At 39.9% G+C, this 12607-nt stretch overlaps 1 protein-coding gene across 3 annotated transcripts in view; it reads right to left on the reverse strand.

The window, feature by feature from the left end:
* tead3a (TEA domain family member 3 a) overlaps nucleotides 1-12607 on the reverse strand; it is a 32416-nt gene that overhangs the window by 4188 nt on the left and 15621 nt on the right. Inside the window, exons 3-9 of one of the 3 annotated variants that reach the window (XM_069141600.1) lie at nucleotides 11104-11345; nucleotides 3836-3900; nucleotides 3561-3623; nucleotides 3385-3447; nucleotides 767-778; nucleotides 257-367; nucleotides 107-150 (exon numbers count right to left, since the gene is read on the reverse strand). In XM_069141600.1, the coding sequence (XP_068997701.1) occupies nucleotides 107-150; nucleotides 257-367; nucleotides 767-778; nucleotides 3385-3447; nucleotides 3561-3623; nucleotides 3836-3900; nucleotides 11104-11345 (600 nt within the window). The remainder of the gene's footprint in view (nucleotides 1-106; nucleotides 151-256; nucleotides 368-766; nucleotides 779-3384; nucleotides 3448-3560; nucleotides 3624-3835; nucleotides 3901-11103; nucleotides 11346-12607) is intronic. The other 2 variants (XM_069141601.1, XM_069141602.1) reach the window with 2 other exon arrangements.

Genomic DNA, 12607 nt, shown 5'->3' on the forward strand with positions numbered 1-12607 from the left:
AAAAAAGGAGAGAAGGAACCCTAAAAATGAGCAGCTGGACCAGCTTAAGAAAGAAACTGTTCGTTTGTAAGCAAACAAAACCAACTAATCTGCCAGTGATACTTACTCCTGAGAATGTCCAGGCTGTCCTGGCATTGGGCCAGGCCAAAACTAAACAAAGAGAAAGAAGGGAAACAGGGCAGATAATATTACTCAGACTTTAGCCCAGAAGGTAGAGAAGAACAAATGTTTGTGTGTGTCAGTGTTTTCGTCTCACTCTGACTGGTGGAGGGAAGGGAGTCTGGGGTTTCATTACACTCGCAGACACTATCTGAGCTGATGAGAGGTTGGCTACTGTCTGCAGTGCCTTGTCTTTGGATACCTGGTCCTGAATGAGAAGGACAAAGACAAAGTATTACGCAATAACAATACCTTATATTAAAATTTTCCAGGAAAAAAAAATGTGGTTATCGTTCCAAGGTCAGCCAACTTTAGTTTAGACAGCAAGCCAGCCAACATATACTGTCCTTCAGCATGACGCAGTATTTCTATGGGGAGACAGGACAGAAAGCAAAGCAGACATGGGGAAGCCAAAGCAGAAGGCGCGCCAAGCTAGAAAAATCTAACCATCACCAGTATTTAACTAAAGCCACTAAAACAAAAGAGCAAAGAGCAGAATTTTTGAGTCTGCCAGTAAAACTGCATTGTGGACTAAAGGTAATGTGATGCCCAACCACACAGCACAAAGCCTGAAGCAGAAAACTGTAGTTGTATAACCAAAACTTACCAAGTTCATGGCCTATGGCAAAAAAGACATGTTATTAATTAACTTTAGAACATTCAAATAGGTCATACATCACAGAATCATTGTATGGTATTGAGGGAAAACACCTTGCTCACTGCATCTGCAATTGCTGCAGAAAGTATTCAGGCCCTTTCCTTTTTTACAAAATTGATTGCATTGTTAAATCAATTTTAAAAAATAATAAAATGTAGCCTGGCTGCGCCGACTGTGGCTCACAGCTCCAGTTTGGTTCGCTGTGATAACCGTCTGGTAACTTGGCTCGTATTAGCATTTGCACAGCCACCTTGAAGGGCGGACCAATCAGCGAGCAGTGTCGGTGGTTAACCGCATTTGCCCCGCCCCTCCTTCCCCGGGATTGGATGGCTGGTGACAGTGACGAGCCCAGTACTAATATCTCTCAAGCGGTGGCAGTGTCGGGCGGTATTGACGCGAGCCGATTGGTTAAAATGAATCGGAGGTCTACGCCAAGCAGGATGGTACAACTGCAAACGATTCCATATGGAGGGTGCCTCCGACCCATATATTCACAGAGTGAAATTGGGTTGTGGTTTGCACCAGGCTAAATAAAATGGGCATTTTACCCTAAATTGTGGTCAGATGCATCCTGTTTGCTTTAATAATCATTGAGATGTGTGTCAAGTGTGACTGGAGTCCACCCGTGTCAAGATGAATTGTTTGGATGGAGTTTAGAAAGGCACACATCTGCGTGGATAAGATTCCACACAGATGTCACACTTGATGCCAGGACAAAAAGTGAGCCATGAATTCCAGAAAACTCTCCTTAGACATGATGAGGCATGGATCAGAGAAAAGACATAAAGCCATGGTTTACGGTTTGAGTGTATTGGAGACCACAGTGGCCTCAATTAGTGTAAAATGGATGAATTTTTTTTAAACGACCACAAGTCTTCCTCGAGTTGACTGTCTGTTAGAGAAACACAACAGTCTCTTAGAAGCTCTTTGTAAAGAAGAGAACCTGCCAAGGACGAGCATCTCGACAACACTCCATCAATCCGGCCTCTATGGTGGAGCGGTTAGATTGTAGCCACTCGGAGTAAACGGTGTACGACAGCCTGATTGGTGATCTCCAAACAGCATTTAGAGGACTTATGAAGAGAGCTTGAAAAAAAAAAAAAAGATTCTACAAGACAAAACTTTACATTTTTTTTGCCAGATCTCCAAGCATTATGTCACCTGATAATACCATCCCTACAGTAAAGCATGGCTGTGGCAGCATCATGGTTTAGGGGTACTCTCAGTGGCAGGGACATCTGATAATGGGAAAAAATATAAAATCTAATTTATGATATTGTTAAAAAACAAAAAAAAAGTGAAGGGATCTGAATATTTTCTGAACCAACTAACTCTGAAGTGACTGCACCTCAAAAGTAACTATTTTTTTTTTTTTTTTTTTAAACAGATGCAAAATAAGCTCAAAAAGAATTTTACAATGACAGATCATGCTACACCCTACTAACCTGTGCCACCTTGTAAAAAGTTACCTGCTCCAAATGTATATTAGAGAGCAGCAGGTTAAATGTCTTTGGTGCAATATGATGTCACAAACAGACTTTTATTACAGGACAAAGTCAAACCACAAGAAAACAGCTTTAACAGAAAAGACAAAGAACTGAGAAAATGTTCAAGAGCAGAAATGTGGAGATCAGAAATGTATCAAAGGAGGAAACTGAAATTCCTCAAGTGTGCACATCGTGTTAAAAACACGTTACGAAGTGTGCGCTGGAATTCTCGTACGTTACCAGAGCCATTCACATAGTTCGAACCAAGCCAGCTACTGGATCTCATGCACTGGTTAAAGCCTCTTGAACTAACGGGCCGACATAACTGCCATGCATTACAACAAAAACCTCTTCCCGCAAATTATGATATACACACACACACACACACACACACACACACACACACACACTCTCAAAACATCCGACTTTCATACAGAGCAACGCTACCAAACTTCAAATGTGGACGGAAAGCAAACGTGTGAGACCTGTAAAGCATACAAGCAAAATGATTGAAAGCATAAGTTTGCAAAGCCTGAGCCTGTCATGCCACATTCCCTGTAATGAAAACCATTAACAAACCTTATCTACGTGCCCTAATAACTGTATAACAATCATGCAACTGACTCCATCTAAACTGGATTTAACCGGTTCCATCTACGTTTTCCAGTGGTCCAGACTTCGATGCCAACGGCCCCGGTAGCATGGCATCACCACAACACCAAATGGATTTGTCATGCATTATTATCTGAAGTGGTCTATTAATGAACAAGAGAAGACTGCGGCTTCCTTTAACTTGTTCCACATAGTCTGGAAAGTGAAATCAGGAAAAAAAACAACTAGTCTAAGCTGACCAGTTACACGTCTTGTGATCTTTCTGCAGTCCCCACATGTAGATGACGTTTTAAGGAAGAGGAACTATGGCAGAACCCCCCCAATGTGGGTACTTGAACACCCTGACAGAGAGGCATAAATCAGCCATAAGTTCTGATAAAGACCTCTATGCTGATATAATAAGTTAATTTAGATTTGGGCCACATGCAGAGAGAAGCAGCTAGCGTTGTGGAGGCAGTGAGCGTGTACCTTGAGCTTAGATTGAATATCACGAGACTTTCTCTTGGCCAAGACTTGCAGGTGACTAGAGACCTGAAGAAAGATGGGATGAAGGAGAAAGGATGGAAGGAAAAAGGAAGAGGAAAGGAAAAGAAGAGGGGATGTGACTACAGAGGGAAGGGAGAGTGGATTAGGCGGGCACCCACCTTGATGCTTGCCTGGTATTCTCGTACCCTCTTACGTGCCAAAACCTGAATGTGACTAGACACCTAAGGGGCCAGGGGACCCCCAATAAAAACAGACACAGTCACAGGGTGATTGGACAGTTTTAAAAAGCAAGGAGTCCATCAATAATCATTTTTACAATATAAATAGGTAAATTACAGCAAAGTTGAAAACATATCAGAAAGTACATGAGAGGCACCTGGAATATCACATAAAACAGATGTCGGTATTGTGGTCCAGAAATAAGTGTGCGTACCTGTTTGCGAGTGCGCGTCTTCCCAGTTCGTAGCTTGATATAGCGAGCTATCAGCTCATTTCGACCTAGCATTGGGACAGGAATAGATCAAATTATAAGGTGCTTTTATAAAAAAAAAAAAAAAAAAGGAAAAAAAAAATATATATATATTTTTTTAACAATAAGGGAAGGTAAGAAAACCTGAATTACACACAATACAGTATCTGTTTCTACACACCGCTAACGGGGCTGGTATAACGACCGGTCATCCATTTGATCTTTAAGTTTACCTTACCTCCCCCAAAATCTTATGTGCTGTACTCTGGGTGAGTACACTGAGTTTCTATCTTTTTCTAAAAAAAAAAAAAAAAAAAAGGAAAAAAATATGGCAGCGAGTCAAATCTAACCAGCCAGCCAAACCATCTCTTAAACCCCTCAGCATCCACAACATCCCAGTAGCCCCGCGAAGAGGAAACAACCCCCCCCCCTTTTTTTTTTTACCCTTTCGCTGGCAAAAGTCTGGAGACATGTAAGGGATTATAATTTTAGTATCATGTTCTAAAAATGGACAGAATCAATGTTCAAAAAATTCAATTTGATTTTCTGATGAAAAATGACCTCGCATGGATTTTATTGTAACCAATAAAAAAATAAAAAAATAAATTACTGTAACAAATCAGGATAGCCACATCTTTGGACCAAATTTAATGATGCCCGCTGTTGATGTTTATCACTGTTCACTCAAAAGCTGACCAAATAAATGTCCAAGGGTCCTGCCTTCAATTTGTTTCTGTGGTTTGCTCACAAAATAGGCAAGGCATGTTTTAAATTGAAAGTCTGGTTGCAACCAATCTCATTTGTTTTCTGAAACAAATACAGTATGAACCTAAAAGGCAAATATGACAGGAGTAAATGCTCTGATATCTCAAGTCTACTGTTAACCAGCAAACCACGCAGTCTCTTTTTTGGTTTGTATCTTACAATATGAATCTGCTTATGTACATTTACACACCATGAGTTGCTCATGTTTTTTTCTTTTAGCCTAGAGGTCACAGTGGCGCTGAGGATTTAAACTGGTAAATGTATGTTTAGGATGCACTGAACTTTCTGGTCAGGCTCAAAAATTAACATGATGTGGAGACTTTAACAAAAAAGAAGCAAGACTAATGTGCAAGATTAATGCGACAACACTTTTAGTGCAAGCTGTGTGGTAAGGCTCCTATAGTTCTATTGTATTCACCATCATAACATTAAAGGAGTAGTGTGTAAGCTAATTGCTGCCTTCAAATGGGGACGTGTTTAGCATGCTCACGAAAAAGTCCATATGAACTCTTGTAGTATTCACAATCTCTGAATTTTCTAAAAACTCAGTTAACGATTTATGAAGTGCTCACTGATGTTTTTAAATGGTGGAGGCCATGGAAGTCCATTTTTCTTTGGCTAGAAAGTCAATGTATTATAATTGCAGTAATATACAGTTTTTCTTTGTAATTTAATAATACTTTGAGGAAAACGTTGATGTTCCAAACACTCATTTTTCCTTCTCTTATTATGCGTTTTGCATTTCCTACATTACGTTATCCGCCTGCTCCCTATGTAGATATGACGGGCTCATTCACAACTGTTCTTACTTTCAGTTTGGCTATAACTGTCTAGCTTTTCATTTCTCTGGCTGTAAGGGATTCCAATTAAGGACAGCCTGTGTTAATTATGAGTCTGATTTGGCAATGCTCACTGGCAGAGCTCCAAAACAGATGAACAAACGTTGGGAAAGGGAGGAAAAGAGAGAAGAGGTCATCATATTGTTAACAGATTTTCAAAATGTGGTCCCGACAGACTGCCGAGTCAGCTCTTTCGTTCTCCGCCTCCCCAGTTCCAACCCACACCTGGCGATCTGCTTGTCTCTAATCGTAACTGGTGAGCAACTCACTACTCACTGCAATGCAAAGAGGCTAAACATAAATAAAGGTGACCAAATCAATTCCCCAGTGATGGTTTATCACCATCCTTCTTTCTGGGAATTGGTGCGACACCGTTGGGGCTCCAGATGAGTCACATCAGCTCTGTTAAGTTAGCAGAACACAGAATTTCCCCAAATCAACATTTGGGGCTGACTCAGACACAGCAGCCTGCTCCAATTTCCAAAACAGGACACGTGCATTTTCCTGCAGCCTACCAGTACTCCACGAGGCCAAATGCTTCTTCTTTAGAAGTCACGTCCGATTTGCTTTAGTATATGAATACTTACACAAGTCACATACAATATAACGGTTGGGATACTTGACGTTGAGTTGGGAAACATGGTACAAGATGATGTACCTTTGCAATTAACTATGCTTGTTCAAAAACGCGTGTTAAAAATCCTCTTATTAATTTCACCTGTTCCTACTCTGATCTGCCACATTACAGTGTTTACCCATTAACCTCTTACTTGAACGTATTGTTGAGATTTTAATCAAAAAGAGAGATAAAGAAAGGCAATCCACAATACAGAGAGCAGACAGTGAGAAACCAAAACGAAACAGACTTGGATATTCTTTAAAGCCACAAAATCTGAAGGAAAAAAAGAGAGACGCAGGAAATAACTGCAAAACCATTTACTGGCTAGTGTGACATGGCTGGCAAAATGTCTCGCTTAAAGAAAAAACATTTTAGTGTGGTCTGATGGTAATGTATGTTATTCTGAACACTCAAAAGTTTAACTGTTTTATGCGTAATTTGGATGAGCATTTTTTTTTTTTTCAGTGCAGATATTTAAAGTCTTATAAACTGATGGGCCCAGACATGGTGTGTTTTAAAAGAGGTGGATAGAGGTAGCTGAAAACGTTTTAATCTCCACTACACCTTCAATTTGTTACAGCATGCAATCACCAACAACAATAACTGTACCGACTCAAAAACGTGATAACAACAACTCTCTGGATCTCAGCAAACAAGAACATGTTTCCAACATGTGTCACAATTGTTACATTATAATTATTTCAGCTGACCTAAATCATTTTGTATGTTAGAACCATATACTTGTATAAAAAAAATAGCTGGATGAAACGAACAGAAATGTCATATTTCCATTACTGGTTCCATAACGATTTCCATCATTTGAGGTTTGGCTGGCGCCATCTTGCTGTGTATCCTTTTGCTTCTGATGTAGTTTAATGGCACATGAGTGGAAAATTAGCGCCATCATAGTACATTAGTAATGATTATTAGTAACCGTCATTGTCAATAACCTCTTCGCATATGTCAGTTCCAGGCTTTGAATATTTAAGTGGTTATTCATGTCATCTGTCCTGTGAAATTTGTTGGCAAACTGAAATATATATTTTATTTATGTTTCAATATTTTTCATTTATATGCTCCATTGTTCAAAGCCAATACATGGCTCTTCTTCATTAGGTGTATGTGTATTATTAAACTGTGATAAGTCTTCTACACTACAGATATTGACATAAAACAACCAGAAAAAGACAATGAAACCATTAATTCCAATTATTTGTGTGACCACCAACGAATATGTAAGGATCGTGACAGCCGCACCTGTATTCTGTGTCACCCTGTGAATGGAAGCGCAAGTGATCCGCCTGCTGATCATCCCAATTTGGAAACATATGCTTGATACTATAATCCATGGTGACATCATGACTGGGAGCACAGACGGCACATGGACTGGAGATTAATTACAACTGTCCCAGTTTAGCAGGAGGAGGTTCAGTAAAGCCCACATGCACAGAGGTAAAACTCATTCATATAAGTACGGTCTGGCGTTTTGGTTATTGTAAAACTGTGTAGTAGTAGTAGTAGTAGGAATGTCTTTTTAAAGTTTTAACAGGTGCAAGAAGTGATTCACATTTCTGAACATATAGTACTGCATCCTTAAAACTTGCTGACAATGATATCAATAATTATCCACATAAGACCCTTTCAGACGTTAAGTGTAAGACACGCACACTTTGCTCAGTTTATGAGCTGGCTTTCTGTCAAAAGGACTTTATTTCACTAATCTGTAAAAAAAAATATATATATTCTGGCAAACTGTCAATTTAGGTTTTCGTAATATTTTCTACACAGTTCATTAGTGAGTAAAAGCTGTGACACTATTAGAGGGGCAAATACAAGATAAAAAGTGTAGATTAATTTAAAGATTTAAAGACTTAATAAACCAAAACTTCTTTGTGGATTGTATTATGACTTACACCATCAAAGTTGGGGATATGAGGGTCATTTCTGGTATGATGATACAGTATAGACTGAAATTTTTACAAAATATGATCAATTGACAAATTCTAATTAAACAATTGAGGTAGTTTTCTTTTCACACTATATTTAAATTTATTTAAATTGTATAGCCTGTGAAATAAATGACATGGCTTTTGTATTCATTTATTGCAAAAAAAAAATAAAAAAAATACTGTATTTCAGGAAACAAATACTTCAAGGAGAATTCACAACTAATTAAGACAAAAACTGAAAACAAAAAACAGATACTGCGAGTTTTCTCACGGTACTGTGTTCGGAGTTTGGTTGTGTCCACCAAGCTAGTTAGAAAATGAGAAATTGGTGGCTTCATATGAGTGTGGCAGCTATTCAGTGCGTGAATGTGTATGCCAATAAGACCGTCCGTGTTTATTGAGAGGGAAGTGGGGGAGGTCAACACAGTCAGCCCACAACACTTCCACAAAAGGACAAAATGCTGCAATGCTGAAACAAATTTTCCCTTTCTGCCGCATGGGATCACATATCCCGTTTCCCTCGCACGTACACAAATGTATGACATGGGCTGCCGCAGAGAGGAATGCCAACACAAAAAAATTCGGGGAATGTTGGGCGCGAGCCAAGGCCTTCAATAAGGTAAGAAGGAACAGTAAAAAATACAAAGCTCTCCTCACAGGCAGCATCCTGAACTAATCCTAATAAAAAACAAATAAAAGCCGCATTGCATGTGCGCATGTACAACTCTGCACTCCTATTGACCACTACAAACAAATCGTTAAGCAATCAGTTCAAACACAGCAATTCAGCAGCTGCTAACCCCTAACTTGACCTGAAATGTCAACTTGCTCTATCCTTTGACCGTGTTAGAGCTCTCTGCCCTCTGACCACAAAGTAAAATAGCCCTCTCCAAAAAGACCTGCAAACAAATTACCTGCGCACAAACTAAGAGGTCCCCGCAAGAAGGGTCAACGACCATGTTCCAAAGTGCAGGTATCCGTATGGGGCAGATTTTCTACGGAAATTAACAACGAAGCAAAACGTTTCACAAATGCACTACGAGTCACTGACGAATGCACTTGATGTGAATTATTCATCGCATTGCCAATGAACCAGTAACTTGGGGAGTTTAGTTAACATTTGACTTATCACCAGCAACAACCACAAACTCACCTGATAGTTGCGTATTTTGTTTGATTTAGATTAGTGTAGTAGTCGTGAGAAAGATCGTAGTCATCTTCATGTCCAGAGTGGCTGTTAAATCTGCATCGCTCAACCTCCCGGTGTGTTTAAAATCAACTCACAGCACCACAGGCCATTCGTGAGAACTCCTGAGCACGATCAAGGCAGAAAGACTGCGACAGAAGTTACGTCATATTTTTTTCCCCGGCCTTTGTGGGGTTAATGTTTTGTACTTGAAAGGCTTACTGTACTTGTTTCTTCAGCATGATATATTGGAAATATGTTGTATATTTGTGAGATACAAGGTACATTTTGTATTTGCCATCCACACAGTGTATTTAAGTGAATTGCAGGGCATTATTAAATGTTTGTTTTGGCAAGAAATTCTAAATACGATCAGAAGCAATCAATATAAGCCTCTGTGGTGGTTCCTTGGAGAAACAAACCATATCAGGAATGACATGGATTTTTCTTTTTCTCATTCAGGAAAGGGCTGGCAAAGAGTGTGTACAGAAGGAAGAACAGACTTTTTTGTGATTCTGTCCCCCTTGACTTATGTTTATATCAGTCTCATAATACATCTTGCAGACAGGGTTCCTCTAAACAAATGAGCATTATACAGTTTAAAATAAGTCAAAGTCATCTTACGGAGCCCCAAAAGGTCACAGTGGGAATTCTTTGAGGACTGCTTTGGCATTATCTCACAATAACTTCTGCATCTCTCCTGGAGCTATAAAAACAGCTGAGCTGTATTATAATACAGTATCATGTATTATAGCAGAGCGCTGCTGGTTATTACTACTATGAGAGAGTCAGTACATCCTCAGCTGCGGCTGCTCAGGCATAAATGTGTACCATTGCATTTAGAAAGACAACAAGAGGAGTTGGTTCACCAGCTATGGAAAGACACAGCTGTCGCCGTGACTGTAATCATGGCTGTGCTTTGGTTGTTAGCATGATGGCTGTGAAATATTTGTTTTTAATGGTTGTAACACTATACATGCAGCGGATGTGTGTGTGCAGTGATGGTTTTGCTGGCTGAGCGTTGTATTGAAACGACCGTATTCCTGAACTCCTGCTGTGTGTTGGTAACAGTTGGAGAATGTCCTATTAAAATAAAGAATAAGTACTGCATGCATCCCGTCAAGTGTCATGTCACCTCTCCTTGTAGTATCTGGAGAGTGTTTCTCTTGACCAGCCGTGCATTATAACTGGACTAGACCAACACATCAAACTTTCATATGGATCAAAGGGAAAGTAAAACTTATTCTAAGGTAAAGCAAAAGTAGTCCTCAAAAAAATTCCCCTTTAAGAACTTTAAGGACTCCACAATCATCTAAACTATTTTTGTACTGAACAGGAAATAGACAAATTAAAAAGCATCCAGATTTTTTTTTTTTTAACAAAAAATAGTTTTGTTTACGACAGTAAGTGGTTTTATATGCTATAGATTGCCTTGGAAACCACATGCTCCAATTACAGTGCTTCAATGGGTGATATACAATATAATGTAATTTTACAGTGATCCACGCACCAATATCAATAATAAAGGATTATTTATGAGAATTGGATGCAACTCAATGGGGAATTATATTAAGCATTTTCACTTCCACTTCCTAATCAAGACCCCAGATTTATTCAAATGTAGTGATGCTCATCTAATTTAGATGCAGTTATATAAACTTTGTCTGGCAGAATGCAAAATGTTCAGTGGACCTGTTCCAGTGTTTGGAGCTCCATGACAGAAGATGTTTTGGATATTTTCCCTTTACGACCTCTTTACATGTGCTATGTTTCACCATGGATTTGGATAGGGAGGAAAGAGACTGGAGGAGGGAGGGTAAAGATTGTCTGGCTGGATGACACTAATGCAAAGACCACAATTTGCTTTTCCTCACCGTACATCTTCCCCTCGTCTGAAAGTATGATCTTCCTCCTGCCACAAGGAGGGTAGATGGCCAAAGCTTCATGAAAGCTCTGCTCAATGTCTGGACTCCACACCCCTTCAGGGTCCCCGTCCAATCCACGGTCTGCCCCGTCTCCCAGTCCCTCTCCATTGTCACCATCCTCCTGCGCCCCGTCAGGGCTGCCACGGCAACTCCACTCCGACGCAATGATGACGGCTCCTGCCACAACACACCTGGAACACACAGGACAATATATAGCTACTGACTTTGTGGGGCTGTGGAATATTTTTGAGTAAGATTGAGAGAAAACAGGGAGAAACACACGAGAGCACAGGATTGACTGAATTTGACATGACGGCCACTGCGACATTTTTTTATATTTCCTTTAACTTCATCTTGAATTGGATCGTCATTTTCGAGTTTTGTAATGGACATGCATAAAAATCGAGTATGTCGGTTCCTTGAACTGACGAAATCCACCCATTATCTATCCCCGCTTCATCCTGATCTATCCTGACTTTGGGTGGGAGTACACCCAGGTTGCTAGTCCATCACAGGGCCAATGCAGAAAGAAAGACAACCCTTCTACACATTCATACCTATGGCCAAGTCAACATCACCAAATCAACCAGGTCATATTGTCTTTCGACTGTGGGAGGAAGCCAAACACAGAACATGCAAACTCCACAAAGAAAAGCTTTTTTACTGGCTGGGGGTCAATAAGGCTGGACAATATGACAATATATTCTACAAGACTGTCTAAATGTAATATGCCACTGGACAGACAGAGACCAAGGAATTGATATGCATGATAAATGCATACATCATGTATAATTATATTTTAATGTTTCCACCAGAGACCTCTAATAGTCTCCAGCTTCAGAAAACAAGCAATTGGAGGCACAATGAGGAGTAAAATTAAAGAGAAGCCCTGCACTTTGTTTTGCTAATCCACATCTTCGACATTGTGATGGATGGCCAGGACCAGGATTAACTTTGCGACTGCCGAGAATGGTGACAGATTTCATGGACTCCAAATGTCACCACACTTCACCAGGAGTGAGATCACCTTCATCCGAAGTTGTTTACAGCTTCTTTGGGTACAGCGTATTAGTACATCCAGGGTCAAAGACGTGGCAAGCAAAATGCCTAACTATTGGGAGCTTATAAATTTATTAAGATATTAGCCAAGGACAATGAAGACACTACCAGCTGGTGTAGTTATTAAGGTTGCAGCACAAGATGGGACATGATAAATAATAAATTGACTGTCGTAAGTGATGACGAGAGCAGTTTGTCATTTTCCTGAGCTGATCATTCTGGAGAAACTACTTCAAAAGGAAATATTCAAGCCATACGAACTTCTCAAAAGCCTTCAACCTTTCCTGCCAGGGCCACATGAGGAAATTACACATTCTTTTGTTATTGTTGAGGATGCTCCAAGTCTCTTCAAACACAGCCACACATATGCAACATGAATGCCGCCTGGTGTGTA

This window comes from Embiotoca jacksoni, unplaced genomic scaffold, assembly GCF_022577435.1.
Source record: "Embiotoca jacksoni isolate LCO1_2020_lvr unplaced genomic scaffold, fEmbJac1.0.p SCAF_9, whole genome shotgun sequence".
NCBI classification, from domain to species: Eukaryota; Metazoa; Chordata; class Actinopteri; family Embiotocidae; genus Embiotoca; species Embiotoca jacksoni.